Below are 17,026 nucleotides of genomic sequence, written 5' to 3' on the forward strand. Positions count from 1 at the left end.
CACTTCAAAACTTCCCATTCCCAATACTTTTTAGGGCAAAGGAAATTAGTTTTATTCAAAAAAACACGACTACTTAGATATCGAGGGTGAGGTTTAAAACCAGTGCACGTTGTATTTTGGATATCGCCCCCTTGACCCCAGGTACACCTGCCTGAAATTTTTAAATGGTACCCCCAGTTTGAATCAAATTATTTAAAGATCTTGAAAATCGCAATTCAATACCGTTTAAAAAACTAAAATCGGTTGATCCGTTCTCTTAAAAAGTCAAAATGAGATTTTCAAACATTCTTTATATTTGGAATTTTTATTTTTCGCCGATCGAACTACCATGAGTGAACTCATGATAATTTAATCATGTACAGTGAAATCTCTCATAACGGACACATCTCTTAAGCGGACACTCTCTTGTCCGGACACGGACAGTCGTTTTTAGAACTTTGAGAAAAAAAATCTCTCTTGACCGGACGAAAAAAAATTAAACCGGCAAATAAAGATAGGTAAATTTCTTTAAAAAATGTCGGTAAATTTCATTTATATAATGGTTCGGCCCTTTGGCGGTACTTTTGATGTATTGTCGGCATCAGTGTCGGCGTCTATTCAAAAGGCACTGATTTATGATTTGAAATATTAATGAGAATTTAGCAACCCTTGATTTAATACAAAATGTACAATAAGGCGTCTAATAGAGCAGTCTAATATGTAATTCATTTCAAGAGTTGTTCATCGTTTCATATTTCTAAATATGGGGCCAAAAGTACAAAAGCAATTTTTATCGCTACAACAAAAAATTAAAGTTCTTGAAGTACGCGAACAAGAAAAGTTAAGTGTTCGGCAATTAGCAGTACGTTTTAAAATAGGCAAAACACAGGTAGCAGAAATTATAAAAAATAGAGAAAATCTTATGAAGAAATGGTATTCCAATACTAACGTCGACGAAAAAAGAAGTTTTTTAAAGTCGCAGGGTCTAAAAATTGATCAGTTATGTTACAAGTGGTTTGTAGAGTCTCGGAATAAAGGAATCCCATTAACAGGTATGTACAAATTCCAAATTCTTCCAATTCGTTAATTTCCTTAATCGTTATTATTTCTACTAAGGTCCATTGGTACAAGCAAAAGCAAAGGAAATTTCAGAAACGCTAGGAAACAAAAATTTTAGTGCTTCTACCGGTTGGCTTAATAGATTTAGAACTCGTCACAATATAGCTTTTAAAACAATCTCAGGGGAGTCTGCTTCAGTGAATCCTGAGGATGTGAAAACTTTTTTAGAAAAATTACCCTCTTTAATAGAGAAGTACCCACCAAGAAACATCTACAATGTCGACGAAACAGGGCTTTTCTTTAGAGCTTTGCCAAATAAAACCTTAGCTCTAAAAAAAGAAAGATGTTTTGATGGAAAATTGTCTAAAGATAGAATTACTATTTTACATTGTGCCAATATGAATGGTGAAAAAGAACCACTCTTGATAATTGGAAAAGCTGCTAGGCCGAGAGCATTTAAAAATATTGACTTAAACAAACTTCCAGTGATGTGGAAATTTAACAAAAAGGCTTGGATGACCGTTGACATAATGACTGAATGGCTAAGAGACTTTGACCGACAAATGGGTGCTCAAAAACGACAAATTCTATTATTTTTGGACAACGCTTGTTCGCATCCTAAAGAAATCAATCTCAAAAATATAAAACTATGTTTTCTTCCCCCAAATTGCACAAGCGTGTGCCAACCGCTGGACCAAGGAATTATCAAGAATTTCAAATTTAATTACAGGACTTTATTATTGAAACACTTACTGGTAAACATCGATGATGCAAATTCTGCACAGGATTTAGTAAAAATAATAACTTTATTGGATGCAATATTCTATGCAAATAAAGCATGGAGTGAAGTGACTAGCGTTACTATAAAAAATTGTTTTAAAAACGCATTTCACATTGAAAACTCAAAGTTAGAAGAACAGTACGATCCGGAAGAAGAACTCCCTCTATCCCTGCTAGCGGAGATTTATAAGAAAAAAGTGCCTTTAGGAATAACGCAAGAGAGCTTTGAAAATTTTTTTATCATGGATCAAAATTTATTTGTGGAAGAAATGCAAGAGGAATTTGTTTCAGATTCAATTTTAAAAAACATGGATGTTGAAAAAAGTGAGTCAGATGAGTCCGATGATGACCAAGAAAGTGCAGCAGAAATAGAATGCAGTATTAACACCTACAATGAAGCAATTAAATCGGTAAAGGCACTGAGAGTCTTTTCTTTACACCAAGGAGACACCAAAGCCTTAAAAATGTTGTCAAATTTAGAAATACACTATCAAGAAGCCTTTTTGAAAAGAAAAATCCGTCAAACTACGTTAGATGAATTTTTATCTTAATTTTTTTTTAATGTGTATATATGTTTGTTTTTTCTTTAAGTAAAAAATCCTTCATTTCAATACATATGTGCATATTTTCTTGATCATTTTATATGATAAAAAAAATCCGTTATGCCTGAACTTTTTTCCCTTTGAACGGACACTTCTCTTGAGCGGACAAAATTTCTGGCACCGTCAGTATCCGCTTAAGAGGGATTTCACTGTATATTCAGTCCATAATTATCTTGGCGGTCACTTTGTGAAAGCAGCTAGTTTCGAGAAAGGAGAAGGATTAAACAATTTTGGTTCCTTACGCCGAACCAACCAACAATATACAATACATCCCAGCAAACTAGGCAAATGAAAGAGTGTGTGTTTCTGCGCGTATCAATTCATAGTAAACAAAATTTGAATGAAACGTGATGGAGATCATTTGCGGTACTGTTGGCTTAATGCGATGGTCAGGCGAAGCTCTTCAACGTTGCTGGCTCGTCTTTAAACGGCCAGGTGTTTGATTGATAATATCGACAAACCAATGTATTAAAAATTCGGCGATACTTAAAGGCGAGCCTAGATAGTAAACTATTTTTAATAATTTTTTTGTTGAATATATGGAATACAAAGCCGAAAACAATTTTGTTTCCTTCACTTGCTATCGAAATTTTTGAATAAATTTATCTTCCGTGTCTTGCTATAATAACGAATAGAGATAGATTAAAATGAAAATTTTTACAATTGAAGAAAAAGTCTTCATGATCAAACAATTTTATTCAAGGCAATCCTTAGAAAGGGTAGTCGCTGGTTTTTTAGGACATTTTGAAAATTGGCCCGTTCCTAGTGTTAGAACAGTGCTTCGTATCATTCAAAATTTCGAGACGACTGGGTGTATTTCGCCTCTGCATCATAAACGCCTCCCACAAGATAACAATGAAAGGGAAGAGCAGGAAATCACGGTTCGTGCCAGTGTTGAGGAAAATCCTGATTAGTCCCGTAATGAAATAACGAGCCAAATAGATGTGTCTCGTACAACCGCTCTCGAAATTTTCAAGAGAAATGAGTACACTTCGTACAAGGTGAAAAAAACGAACCAAATCTTTCCTGAAGATCTAGAGAGACGGCTGGTTTTTTTGTGAAACAATAATGGAAAGGGCCAATAATTATGAAAATTTCATCAATAACATCCTTTTTACGGATGAATCGACGTTTCCGTTATTAAGTCGCGCTAATTCAGTCGTCACTCGTTACTGGTCAATGGAAAATTTGAACCGAAGGTACGAAGCGCGAACGCAATATCCCTAAAATTTAATGTCTGAGTAGGTATTTTAGGTGACCATGCAATTGGTCCGTTTTTCATTGACGGTACTTTGAATGGGTTGAAATACCTTGATTTACTCCAGACACAAATTATTCCAGCAATCTAACAATTAGGAATTAATTTAGGAGATATATGGTTTCAGCAAAATAGTTGTTTTGACCATAATACCGCTCCTGTTCGAGAATGTCTTGAGAGACATTTCCCAAACAGAGTGATAAGTAGACGGGGAACCATTTTATAGCCAGCAAAATTCCCTGATTTAACTCCTGCCGATCTTTTCTTGTGAGGTTATGTCAAATCTACAATTTATAGATTCGAGAATGATAGGGCTAATAATTTGGATGAGTTGTGAATTGAAATTCGAAATTGCATGCAAGCTATTAATCCAGAAACATTTGCAAGAGTGCGGCAAGCTTTTTATGATTGCCTCAGTTACTGTTTTGCACAAAAAGGAGGCCGATTTGAACATTTAATTTAATTTTAGGTTTTGTTTTAATTTCCATTAACAATAAATGCTCATTGTTTTTTATTTATTTCTAGAATTTTACATTTACGTTTAAGAGTTGCATTTATTTTCTTATTTAATTTTGAAAAGAAAAATTATTTAAAATAGTTTTGATGGCAAACTTTAAATAACGATTAAACGCCCAGCCGCTTAAAAACGAGCCAGCAACGTTGCAGAACTCCGCCTGGCCATGGCATCAAGCGAGCAGTACCGCAAAAGATCTACATCACGTTTTATTCGGATTTCGTATACTATGAATCGACATGCGGAGGAACAGGCACTCCTTCGTATGCCTAGTTCACTGTACTGTATAGCTCTTATTCGTATTATTAGGAATAACCTAGACACATCGCTGTATTATCTCAAGTCTGGGGAAATATTACTAAACTCCCCATTTATACAAAAGGTATTAAAATATCTATCATATTACGAAGATGCGGGATTTATTAGTTCCCAAGCACGCTCAGAGACGAAGGTTCGAAAATTATTGAGAATATACAGCGTATCAATTTGAAAACGAATCACCCTCGATACTTCAGTCCTTATAGAAAATATGTAAATATGCAAAAACACGTCAATTTTATTTTCAAGAGGGGCATTCTTTAAGTCGATGTTTTATTGAATTACATGCACCCTGTAGCGAAGGTGGAAATAACCACTAAAATCTTAATAATAATTTTTCGAAAACTTCTCAATGAAAAAAGACAAGTACATTTGGAAAGGTAATTGAAAGATCTTTCAAATGAAATATAATTCAACTCCCCTTTTCATTTAAGATTTTAGTGGTTGTTTTCACCCCGCTAGAGGATGCATCTTAATAGAATATCGACTTAAACAACATCCCCATTGAAAATAAATTCAACATGTTTTTGCAAATCTTCGTTCAAAGTTCTAGGTTTATTAATTCCTTATGATGTTGACAATTCTTTGACCTTATGGCGAAATCAATTTCTTGTCATATATAGTGCAGCAATTTTTTTATTTTGTATTATATTGCCGATAGAGTTCGAAAGTTTTTTTAATTTAAATTTTATATTACTTCTATTCGATAGCGTCATTAATTTTTCTATTTTATGAGGTCTTAGTGGGAATCTGGCCACAACAAATGTTCTCCACGTGTGGATGGAAATAAATAGTCTGTTAATTCAACACTAAAATTTTTTAAATTTGGACAATAGAATCTGCTTTGCGGTCACATTTCCACTCAAACCGAAAGCAACACAAACCCGTTCGGTGATGCTTTTAATGCAGTCATGTTCTAAATATGTTACATAGTTTGTAAAGACTATTGGTTTACAAATCATAGATCGAAATACAAAAGAAGAAAATCATCAGCAGCAACAACTTCTCAAAGACACCCAATATACTCGCGTATATTTTTAAATCAGATAAAACTGATACTTTCTTTACTTGAAAAAATATAAGGTGTCTTAAAACAAAAGGTTGCGCATTATTTCAACACAATGTCACTAGCGATTCAAATTGACAGTGAATTCAGGTAATTAATGGAAACATTGCTAATTTAAACCATCGAAGCCAATGTAGTGAATTATCCTGTCAATAAAGGATCATCTAAATATTTGTGTAAATGTAAAAAATGTATCATTTTTAAAGCAGTCGAAAAACGTGAAATACAAGAATGTTGAGGTATTTCACAAACTTTAGAAATATTTTAAAAGTTTAGAAATATTTGACATGGTATGACACATCTAGATGACCCAATACATTTAAATAAGGAAAAGAGGATTTTATTACGATATTATGAATTAGATATCCTCGAGCAGTGAGTCATTAGAAAGTACAAATTTGCATACTTTCATGTGGAATTTTATGTAATCTTCGAATTTTCTAAATGAGTTGAAAATTATCTCCCCAATTTGTTGAACCCGATTTTCGAATCAAATTACCAGGGCTTTTCGATATACCATCAGTGACTGTAATTAATGTCACTTTATTTTCTCAGTGAACTTCATTTTCACTCACTTTGAAATTGATTGAATGAACGAGATTGAATTCTTTTTCTTAAAATTTTAAGTGGTATCATTAAATGATTTCAATCCTATGTTTTAAGACTGAAGAAACACTCACCTCCAAAATTATCCAAAAGTCCTGGTCCACCAGTCAAAGGATCGTTAAAATTGTTATTTACAATATTGCTGACGACAGGTTTCGGAGCTATAGACATGCTATCAAAATCGGATAAATCCCCAAGCAAATCGTCGTTCTTCTTAGGTAGACTTGAAACTTGGCTAGTTAATAGTGCTTGAGGAGCAGGATGCCCCATAACAGCACCACTTCCTGAGTGCGAAAATCCTTCTAGTAAGTTCTCACCTGAGAACGGCCCTTCTAGAAGTTTATTCTGTTTTGACACACCCATGTTTGGAGGAATAATATTTGGTAGAACCGTTGGAGTAGTCGGTGATGTGAGCAAACTGGATGGCGCCGTGCTAAAACAATTGTTTGAACTTATTGTTATTTCGGGAAATAAATTAAAAGCATAATACCTATTGGAATTAGAAAAGGCTGAACTAAAATCAGCAAAATCATCTTCGCTTTGACTACTAACAACCACTGGAGCCTGAGTAATTGTGGAATTATTAAAGGCAGCCTCAAAATCACCGAATTCATTATTGACACTAGTGGCACCTTTTTCACCAGCTCTAGGATCAAAATCGTCCAATAAATCACCTGTCGGCCCCCCACTAGGAGGTCTCGGAAGAGGGCTCTGCGAGGAATCCCGACCGAAATTGGCGGCGGCTCCTAGATCGACTTTTTTGAGAGGTTTTATAATTTTCTTTGGTGATGTTGCGATATTAGAGTTAAGACTTAGATTAACTTTTTTCTCGAGATATGTTGTAGCTGCAGCCGTCGGACTTCCCGGTCCTCCCTCATCTTTATATCTATTAGCGCTATCTCTCGACTTTGTTCTACCTAAAATAGTCTTCGGTAGTTTAAGACGACTTCCCCATTACGGTAAGTACCCCTTGGTGAACTTTCATCATCACTATCAATATTTTCTCCTTCCACATCATCATCAAAAGATTTATCTCGATATCGATTGTTGGAGTTATCATCCCAGTTATTACCACCAAAGTCATTAGTTTTTCGGTAAGGTCGATCATCCCACTTTTCAGAACTACTACCTATAAAGTTTCAATGTTAGGGAAAGTCTCAACTATATTAAATGTGGTAAAACCAGATTCAAGGCTAGAGAAGAGACATGTAACACTTACTTTCATGTAAATTTTGACAGAGCCAACTTGGTTTACCTAGATGACTAGTTAGAGACGGAACACAGACAAAATATGAGAAATGTCCTGAAATAGTTAATGTGGATTATTCCACAGCCAGTGGTACTAGAACCACACTAGCCCTAAATCTATTTTAATAAATAAATTTATTATATAAGATGAGTCAGTTTAGACTATAGCATTTGACAGAAAACCATATTATAAGTAAATGTAGATTATAAATTTGTTTTATCCATTATGCCTAAATTTTGATGTATAATGTACATTTGTCGAAGATTTGATAGTTCATAGACTTTAGTATTATAGTATTAAAGAAACAAGATAAAGAGGGACAAATTAACAGAACCACCTAGGGATGAAACAACGTCGAACGAGGTTACTACTACTATTACTACTAGATGGTTTATTGCTGAGAAATTAAATTTTGGACCAAGACAACTCCCAAGAACTGATAAGGAAACATAAGAGTAAAAAAAACATCTGTCAAGATATAAAAAGGCAGAGGGGTGGTTGAATAGTAGTAAATTCATTAGTTTGTCTTTCTATATTTTGGTAATACATTTACATTTCTCAACTATGGAAAAGTCCACAACGTTATTCTGGCACATTTTTGTTTCATTTGTAGTATATCTATTCATGGAAATTTTCTTGTTTAAAATAAATAGCAAAAGTTTGTTGGTACTTTCTACATTTTTATAAACTTAAAGATATAATTCTGAGATATGTTTGTCAAATATCCGAAAACGTTGAATAGCGGTGACTCACATCATTGTTTTAACAATGGTTTAACCAGTTCAATGTCACGTTCTGCTGGCCGTTTGGAATAAAATTCATAAAAACACAAATCTAAGTTTTTTAAAGCTGAGCGGCATAATTTTGCCCAAAATTGAATCAGTTTCAGCACAGAAATTGTGTCATCACAGTAAGTCTGATAGAAGCTTTTGGTGTGTCAAATGTTGCACTTTGCTTTACCTTGGAATAATCTGATTTGGTATATGTTGTTTTTGTTTGATTCTAAATCAATAACATAGGATTGCGGTTTTACTGGGACATGGCAGATGTAGTTCAAGCTCGTTTTAACTTTTCTATTTTTAGAATCATTGCTTCCTTCCGAATTTTAACCCCAGAGAATGCTAATATCTTGTGATCAATTTATATGAATAGAGGATTTACTATTAATAATAGAGGATTTACTATTAATAATAGAGTATTCATTAGATTTGTTACTGAATCTACTTTAGAATTTGTAATCTGACCCAATGGTCAGTGCTTTTTTTCTGTTTTGTATTTTAATAATAATTGACATAAATATTAATTATTATCAAACTAATTCATAGAAACAACATTCTGTGAAATAGCTAATCACCAAAGCAATAATTTAAATCTTAATTGATAAGTAATTCTTTTCAACTTTATCAAATGGTAATCATGTTTCAGTAAATTCAAGTTTGATTGTGTTGGTATGCATTTTTGAAAAGTAAACTATTAAGTATTTTCCTAATAAATAATGTAGATAATTGCAAAACATGGCTAGGCAAGTTATATTAGAATGAAAATATGATATAATGATATTGAATGGTATTATATCATATAAAATTTTTGTATAATGCCTAGGATAAATGTCAATAAATCCAAACAAATCATTAAAATCAATGGTAATAAATAACTGAAATAAAAAGTGTGACACTTAAAGAACACCTATGCTGTTTAAGAAGAAGCCACACATTGACATAATTTTATTGATCTTAAAAAGTTTCTTACGTTAAAAGGTTAATTAAATATACTTACCAAACTTCATACCCATCATATCTGAGCTCATACCAATATATTTGTCTTTATTCTTTTTAGCCTTTTTCCTCTCCTCCCTAAGCCGATCATCATCTTGTGCAAACTCTATCAGCTCCTTCACTTTGTGCCTAATGTTCACTCCTTGATCTTTCCCATTTTCATCTATAAATGTGTAGTTCTCCAGGGATCTAAGGTCGTAGATATGTTCTCGGGCTGAGGTAACTACCCTTTCTGAGCCATTTTTGATCAAATAGTTAAGTACTAATAATGACTAAAGAAATTATTCCTGTTAGGAATACAAAGGTTATTAGACATCTACTAATACTTTATAAGTTCTTCTCCAATTCTGTTTGCTCTCTTGTAGCATTCGCTTCCACAGCATGGACATCACCTCAGGAAAGTGCTCATAAGTAAATGTTGCATGAGCCAGTTCTTGCATTAGCGCTCCTGTGGGGCCCCACGCCTCGTCGTTTGTGGCTTCTCGAACTTTCGCTTCTATTTCTGTATAATTCATGACAACGTTCGTTCTAAAAACATGGGCAAAATCATAAAAAACATCTGTTAAAAAAACGCTGTGGCTTGATATGGCATTTGCTTACACTTTATCTGCGAGTTCTCGCACTTTCCACATGCTGAAAAAACTTTCCATCTTGATGAACTGGAATTTTGCTTATTCTTAGAGATAAGATTTCAGAGCCTTTTAAACACAAGACGTTAACTGAATTACTAAAATACTGGAAAGAAACAGAACCTTGTGTCTACGCGACCATTTTGCAAAGTGGCTTGTACCGTCATTTGGGCTGAAATCGGTTATTCATTAAAATAATTCAGAGTACAAGCAATCAACCCAAAGAAAAAGAGATACACACAAATTTTTCGGTAAAGAGAAAGACAGAAATATCTCTTCAGTATAATCCCAGACACTTAAAAGCTTCGCTAATAAATAATGAAGATTAACTTCGACATTCGTCATCGACAGTGCTATTCCAGCCAAATCTGACTTCTCTGTGTTCATCAAACATGGAGCGACAACATCGGATGCAGTATATAGTTTTTTTCAAATTATTTCAAATTTTACAAGTATAAAGAAATGCTTTGTTATAAAGGTAAAAAGGGACAAAATTTTAAAAATTATTATGGTTTTTTCTTTACAGATCTCTTGCAGTTCTTAAGATATATAATTCAAATTTGCCATATGCAACTTTGCACTGTTGTTTTTCTACTTCAAATTCTTATGATAGTGGAAAAATTGTATCAAACTACGCTCTCTCCGTCTCTATCTGATTTTGAGAGCTAGAAAAAGGTAAATATTATTCGTGCTCTACGTCATCACTGTCTGTCACTTTGACTTAGACATATATTTCTTTTACAAAAAAAATTGTATTAAATTGTTTTGAGTTTTCAGAATTTTGAGTGGGATGAATAAGTGCAAAATAAAGTGATAATTTTATTAAAAAAGAATAATTATGAGTGATTTGTTTAAATCTGCGTTTGAATATTTTAGTGGCCCTGCAAATGGCCAAATAGAGAATAGTTTTGTGGGGCAACTAATAGAAATTTCAAATGTAAAACTCAAAATCAAAAAAGTTATAGCTGAAGGCAGGTATCACTTGAATATTTGATACGAGACTTCACTTATTAAATTCTTTCCAGGAGGATTTGCTGTAGTTTTTGTGGCTCAGGATGTGTCTACAGGCAGAGATTATGCCCTTAAGGTTTAAAGTTTAATTTTACCATGTAATTTAATTCTACTTCTTAACCTTTGTTTGTCCTTAGCGACTGCTGGCAGCAGATGAAGAGGCTAAAAGAAATATCATGCAAGAAATCAACGTATTAAAAAAGGTATCTGGTCATCCCAACATAATACAATTCCTCTCAGTTTCATGTATTGATAAGTCCCAAACTCAGCATGGGCAATCAGAATATCTGCTCATTACAGAATTATGTACAGGTATAAGACGATTAAGAATAATTTTAATTAACAATACTACATGTTGTAATTTCCTAGGAGGATCTTTGGTTGAGTTACTACGAGCCAGAACAACTCCCTTTGATCCTGAGGTAATCACATCAATATTTTACCAAACATGTAGGGCTGTGGCTCATATGCACTCACAAAATCCAGCAATAGTGCATAGAGATTTGAAAATAGATAACTTGCTTATCAGTGTTGAAAATACTGTTAAGCTTTGTGATTTTGGTTCTGCTACAAGTGAGATATTTCAACCTGATTTAACATGGTCTGCTAATCAGCATTCTAGCTTAGAAGAAAATGTAAGTTTTGGTGAACTTGTTCTTTCCATTATATGCCAAGTTAAAAGTTTCGAAAAATGATCAATAGTATATGCTCAAAGTTAGATAGGGATAACCTCTAAAATATGTTACATAGAAAACTCTTATTTATAGATATCAAATATTTTTATTGTTTGTTTTTGGAATGGTACTCAATTATTTCATCAAACAAGCTAATGAATATAATTCCACAGATAGAACGGAAACTTTTAATGGTTATCGCTGTTCTTCTGTTCTAGTTGGCCAGATTTACAACACCAATGTACAGGGCCCCAGAAATGGTAGATACATGGAGCAATCATTACATTGGGACCCCAGTTGATGTTTGGGCCCTTGGCTGCATATTGTACACCTTGTGTTTCATGAAGCATCCTTATGATGACAGTGCAAAACTGAAGATAATTAATGCCAAATATACATTACCCACAGATTCAAAGTTTTCATGCTTTCATGATATTATTAGTAAGTGAACTTTGCCATGCTAAGTATTAGTACAAATGATAATTGAGAATCTATTAGGAAGCTGTTTTCAAACAAACCCAGAGCAACGTATTACTGTGTCAGGAATTCTAGATCGTCTTGCTGCAATTGCTGAGACTCGTGGATATGATCTTAAAGCACCTCTGCCATTCAAAACCAATCAAGTGCAAGCAGAACAGGTCAATTGATTGTTGCCTAATTGAAGTTTTTTTATTAAAAGTTCTTGTGATATTGTGATTAGGGTAATGGAGATTGTTTATCTAATAATACTCCAACACATAAGGTGCCACCTGCTAGGCCTTCTATACAACCAAGTCCTTCACATCAGGTTAATGGAACAAGGCCCAACAGGCCACCTCAACCAGTGAGTTTTTATGCAATGCTTTCAAGCCTGGAAAATTGTAAATTTCTTAGATCTCTCAAACAATTGCACCTGCACAGAGGCCATCAGCTCCTCCCAACCAACACACACAGATACTCAACCGTTCAGGCGATCAGCCAAAACAAGCCAGTTTATTTTCTTCCTTAAAGGGTGGGGCTGGTAGTTTTTTGAAGAATCTTAAAGATACCAGTTCCAAAGTTATGGCCAGTGTACAACAGTAAGTGATGCTTATTTCAATATGAGAACATATTATCTCTTTTAAAAATTTCTAGAACTATGGGTAGAACTGACTTAGATATTCACTATCTAACTTCAAGAATAGTTGTAATGCCTTATCCCTCTGAAGGGCTTGAGTCTGCCTATAAGACTAATCATATAGAGGATGTCAGGTTATTTTTGGATTCTAGGCATCCGAATTATCGGTAATCGTCTGATTGACTTTAGGAAATGAGTCATAATTGGAGTTTTGTTTTGTGTAGGTATTCGGTGTATAATTTAACAAACAAGCCCCACCAATCAAAATTTGGGCCTGCAAGAGTTGTTGATTGTTCCTTTGCTTATCCAGATCATTTTAAGGCACCTTTACTTAATTCTATGTATCAACTCTGTGAGGATATTTATCAGTATTTGTCTGGTAAGTAGGAGATTGTCAATAATATTAATTTATTTTAAAATGAATAAAACACAGGTTTAACATGTTTTACATACATTGTAAGTCTAATAATAGACTGCAAAAAGTGTCACCATGAATTAGTCTGTATAGAAAAAACGCCGATAAATTATATCCACTGCGTTCAAGGCTCTCAAGATCGGTCAACTAACAACATCTAATACATGAAAGGCTATAGGTGATTTCCTTGTAAGTAACGATCTTATTTTTAGGTGATAGCCGTAATGTCGTAGTACTGCACTGTACTGACGGCAAAGCAACATCAGCCACAATGTTTTGTGCGCTTATGATATACTCGGGCCTGTACGAAGTACCTGAAGATGCTTTACAAATGTTTGCAGTCAAAAGATGTCCCCCCAATATGCGGCCTTCCGAATTAAGGTGTGTATGTCCCATTAACCGCTCCCTAGTCTCATAATATATATATATATATTTTTTTTTTCAGATATTTATATTATCTGGCAGACATCGTGAACAACCCGCCCTTGTACCCTCACTATAATCCAGTAACTTTAGTTTCTATTCAAATGACTCCAATGCCGCTCTTTACTAAAGTACGTGATGGATGTCGACCTTACATTGAAGTGTACAGTGAAAACCGCTGTATATTGTCTACGCTGCAAGATTATGAGAGAATGAGACTGTACAACATAGCTGAAGGAAAATGTTTGTTACCCGTAAATGCCACAGTTTGCGGTGATGTTTGTATTGTAATAAATCACGCTAGGAACATATTAGGAGGCGTTATGACACAAGGAAAAGCCACGGGAATTAAAATTTGTCAAATACAGCTGCACACGGGATATATTCCTGAGGAAGAAACTTGCATTCGATTCCCAAAATCAGAACTAGACGAAATAAGCGAAGGTCAAGAGCATTATCAGCAAGGATTTACTGTAACTTTGAATGTTTTCGTCGGCGATAATGAAAGAAGACCTACGCAGCCCGCGCCATGGCAAACCGATCAAACTGAGCGAGTCCCAGACACAATATTCTCTTCTCAAATTGAAAAAGATGAAACGGTCGAGAATTTCAAAAGCAAGCCTAGTAAAAAGCCCGTGCAGAGACCACCTAAGCTGCCCGTTAGACCTGCTCCCCCGTTTCTAGTACCAGACCCAATTGGAAACGATATTTCTGAGGAAGAAACTGAGCATATAGTAATTGAACAGGAAGTTGAGGTAATTGAAGAAGCAGTTGATTTACTAAACTTAAATAGTGGCTCTGCAACGATGGAGAATACTGTCAGACCCTCTCCCAGTACAAATTTCGATCTCCTTAGTGGCTTAGGTAAGGTAGTTGTGTTTCCCAATTGTTACAGATTGTTTATTGTACGTAAAAAAAATAGGAGAAGAAGTGAGAAGTTTTCCCGAGTTTAAAAATGTTGTTCATCCACCAACACAAGCAACTTCTAAAGACATTTTCGATCCCTTTGGTTCATTTGGCGCTGGAGGAGATAACAGCAACCTGTTGGGGGATTGGAGTAGTTTTGATGCTTCAGGACCTACAGCTAACAATCAAACAAAATCTGCTACACAATCTGCTCAGCAGACATCAACTCGAGAAGAGAAAAAAGACTTCTTTGCAGATTTTGGTGAGTAGCAACTCTTTCAATTCTCCTTTTGCTAAGGAGTATATTGACAGGTAATATAGGAGGATTAAACTTCGGCGTTCATCAACCAAAGGCTCCGCAATCTTCATTCACTTCATCTAGTGGTAGTAGAACACCGAATGATACTCCGTCAACTCCGTACAGTCAATCGGCGACTACCACACCTCAGCACCATGCTAAGTCTCCCTTGGGACCTGATTACAGTAGGTGAGTTTCAGCATACAGTGTAGATCAAATTCAATTTCAAAAACAAATAATAATAATAATAAATGTACACTTTAAATTGGCGAATTTGCATTTTATAAGAAAATCGCAATTAATCAACAACGTCATCCATATTAACAAAAATACTCTACACAACAAATTTTCAATTTTTGATTCTCTGTTGTGTAAGATGCCTGGACATGGCGTCCAAATATTTTGCGAGATAATTTCGTAGTTTAAAATAAGATATTTTTTTACTTAATCATAAAGTTATAATAGTTTCGTTCTTGATATACAAGGTGTTAAACTTTAGAATTTTTTTCTAGCTTTTACTTTAAAATTGTTTTAGTTCTCGAGATATTAAATTGAAATTTTGCACATGCACAACTGTTTAGAATATTTATAATACTGAGATATAAAGACAATAAAAAACTTCGTGGTATTTTTCTAAAGGTGTACTCGAAAACGATTAGTTCTTTTTCCTTAAATATATATACCTAATGTTTAGATCGCATTTTGAACCCTTGAACAAAACAAACCATAAAGAGGATTCGAAATCGAAACCAAAAAGTGGCGATGTCTTTGGGGACTTGCTTGGCTCTCAGGGGTACACTTTCAGCGCCAAAAAAGACAACGTCCCTCGGACCATAAACGCGATGCGTAAGGAAGAATTAGCGATCCACATGGATCCAGAAAAGTTAAAGGTCATGGAATGGGTAAGATCGCCTAACAATTGGCATGACAGTTGTGGTTCAAATATTGGTTTATTATAACTCCAGGTGGAAGGAAAGAAGAATAACATACGAGCCTTGTTATGCTCGATGCATACCATATTATGGGATGGCACTAAATGGAACAAGTGCGAAATGCATCAGTTAGTGACGGCCTCTGATGTGAAGAAAGCGTATAGAAAGGCTTGCTTGGCAGTTCATCCTGACAAGGTACTTTCTGGAAATTCTCTTTTTGTGTCTATAATTGTTTCGATTCACAGCAAGTAGGTACCGAGAATGAGAACCTAGCAAAACTAATTTTCATGGAACTAAACAATGCTTGGAGCGATTTTGAGAATGATGCGTCGCAGCAGAATATGTTCGGAAGCTAAAACTTAAAAAAAGGGATTGCCTCGTCAAACATTCCATTTATTCTTAAGTGTAGTTTATTTGTCTTTTCCAAATTCTTAAAATTTCTGCAATATTTGTAGTTTAGTTGCTATTAAGAGAAACAGTAATCTGATTGGAGTTATTAGTATATTTTAGTGCAATGCAATGCAAGCTTTAACATTTATGAAAATCGAAGTAAATACTTAATATTATAGAATACGAGGTACTCGTTGCCACAAGACACAATTAATTTGCGACTAGATTTATAGGTCGGGCATAAACTGATGATTCCTAGGTGTTAATTACATCCAGGAATTCAGTATGCCCAATACACGATTACAAGGTTTAAATCTCCGATTTATGTGGCAGAAACTATGAAACTTGCCGTCATTCATAGGATATAAGTATAATACAAAACCGTTAAAAAAGCAATGTTTAACGAAGAACAGCTGTATAGATAGTTCCTTATAAGGGAGTTTATGATATTATATTGTTGCTGAACATACGGAATCATTTTAATATTTTACTGCAGATTTTTTTCTGTTTAACAATGGAAATCATCGGTTCATAGGACTCTCAATTCTCAATATCTATCGATATTTATCTCAAGTTGGAAATGTGATGTAATTTAAACTTGTTTGGTTGATTATTTGTGGTTTCCAAGGTTAATGCAGCGAAAGTCTGTATTTTATAACTTGTGTTCGACAATATAGAATTTATTAAACTAGATTTAGTTTTTATTTATTTACTATTCATGAGAGTACTTTCTAGTTTTATGTATATTAACTTGAAGTTTAAATAAATCGATGTTATATTTAGTGTTTTGTCTTATTGATTTCTTTTAGCCGGCAGGTGGACCGTTTTATCAACTTTTAATTAACTGATTTTTAAATAGTAAAACTAAAATACGATGTAACGCAGAATGCCGACTCGTTTTTTGTGGAAAGACTAATTTTAACAAACGTGACATTCTTTCATCTTTGTTCTACGATTCATCCATTTGTGCTTAGATGAATAAGCACTTTTTAAATACGTTCGTTGGTTGTAGTTAAGGTTTGAAGCAAAATTTTGTGGTATCCGTG

The 17,026-nt window shown here is 34.3% G+C and overlaps 4 protein-coding genes across 4 annotated transcripts in view; 3 read left to right on the top strand and 1 right to left on the bottom strand.

Moving 5' to 3' along the window:
* Nucleotides 1–10,036, bottom strand: part of lqfR (clathrin interactor lqfR) — a 40,751-nt gene extending 30,715 nt beyond the window's left edge. The window contains exons 1-6 of the mRNA XM_066298881.1: nt 9,807–10,036; nt 9,533–9,734; nt 9,208–9,478; nt 7,150–7,311; nt 6,673–7,099; nt 6,257–6,615 (exon numbers count right to left, since the gene is read on the bottom strand). Of these exons, the coding sequence (XP_066154978.1) occupies nt 6,257–6,615; nt 6,673–7,099; nt 7,150–7,311; nt 9,208–9,478; nt 9,533–9,734; nt 9,807–9,856 (1,471 nt within the window). The 5' untranslated portion in view covers nt 9,857–10,036. The remainder of the gene's footprint in view (nt 1–6,256; nt 6,616–6,672; nt 7,100–7,149; nt 7,312–9,207; nt 9,479–9,532; nt 9,735–9,806) is intronic.
* On the top strand, nt 743–1,411 carry LOC136348405 (tigger transposable element-derived protein 3-like). Its single transcript, XM_066299198.1, has 3 exons — nt 743–1,031; nt 1,096–1,330; nt 1,408–1,411. Exons 1-3 carry the CDS (start codon nt 743–745, stop codon nt 1,409–1,411), a joined length of 528 nt encoding a protein of 175 aa, XP_066155295.1.
* LOC136348406 (tigger transposable element-derived protein 4-like) lies at nt 1,437–2,408 on the top strand. Its single transcript, XM_066299199.1, has one exon. The coding sequence runs from the start codon at nt 1,437–1,439 to the stop codon at nt 2,367–2,369; it is 933 nt and encodes a 310-aa protein (XP_066155296.1). The 3' UTR covers nt 2,370–2,408.
* A 553-nt stretch (nt 10,037–10,589) lies between the features above and the next one.
* On the top strand, nt 10,590–16,762 carry aux (cyclin-G-associated kinase). The gene is made up of 17 exons (XM_066298887.1): nt 10,590–10,806; nt 10,861–10,922; nt 10,984–11,158; nt 11,216–11,481; nt 11,739–11,961; nt 12,019–12,158; nt 12,221–12,343; nt 12,394–12,578; nt 12,634–12,783; nt 12,841–12,995; nt 13,244–13,412; nt 13,477–14,318; nt 14,377–14,622; nt 14,673–14,847; nt 15,353–15,560; nt 15,624–15,785; nt 15,836–16,762. Exons 1-17 carry the CDS (start codon nt 10,674–10,676, stop codon nt 15,944–15,946), a joined length of 3,525 nt encoding a protein of 1,174 aa, XP_066154984.1. The 5' UTR covers nt 10,590–10,673; the 3' UTR covers nt 15,947–16,762.
* The last annotated feature ends 264 nt before the right edge of the window (nt 16,763–17,026 follow it).

The sequence above is a fragment of the Euwallacea fornicatus genome, chromosome 32 (genome assembly GCF_040115645.1).
Source record: "Euwallacea fornicatus isolate EFF26 chromosome 32, ASM4011564v1, whole genome shotgun sequence".
Taxonomy (NCBI): Eukaryota; Metazoa; Arthropoda; class Insecta; order Coleoptera; family Curculionidae; genus Euwallacea; species Euwallacea fornicatus.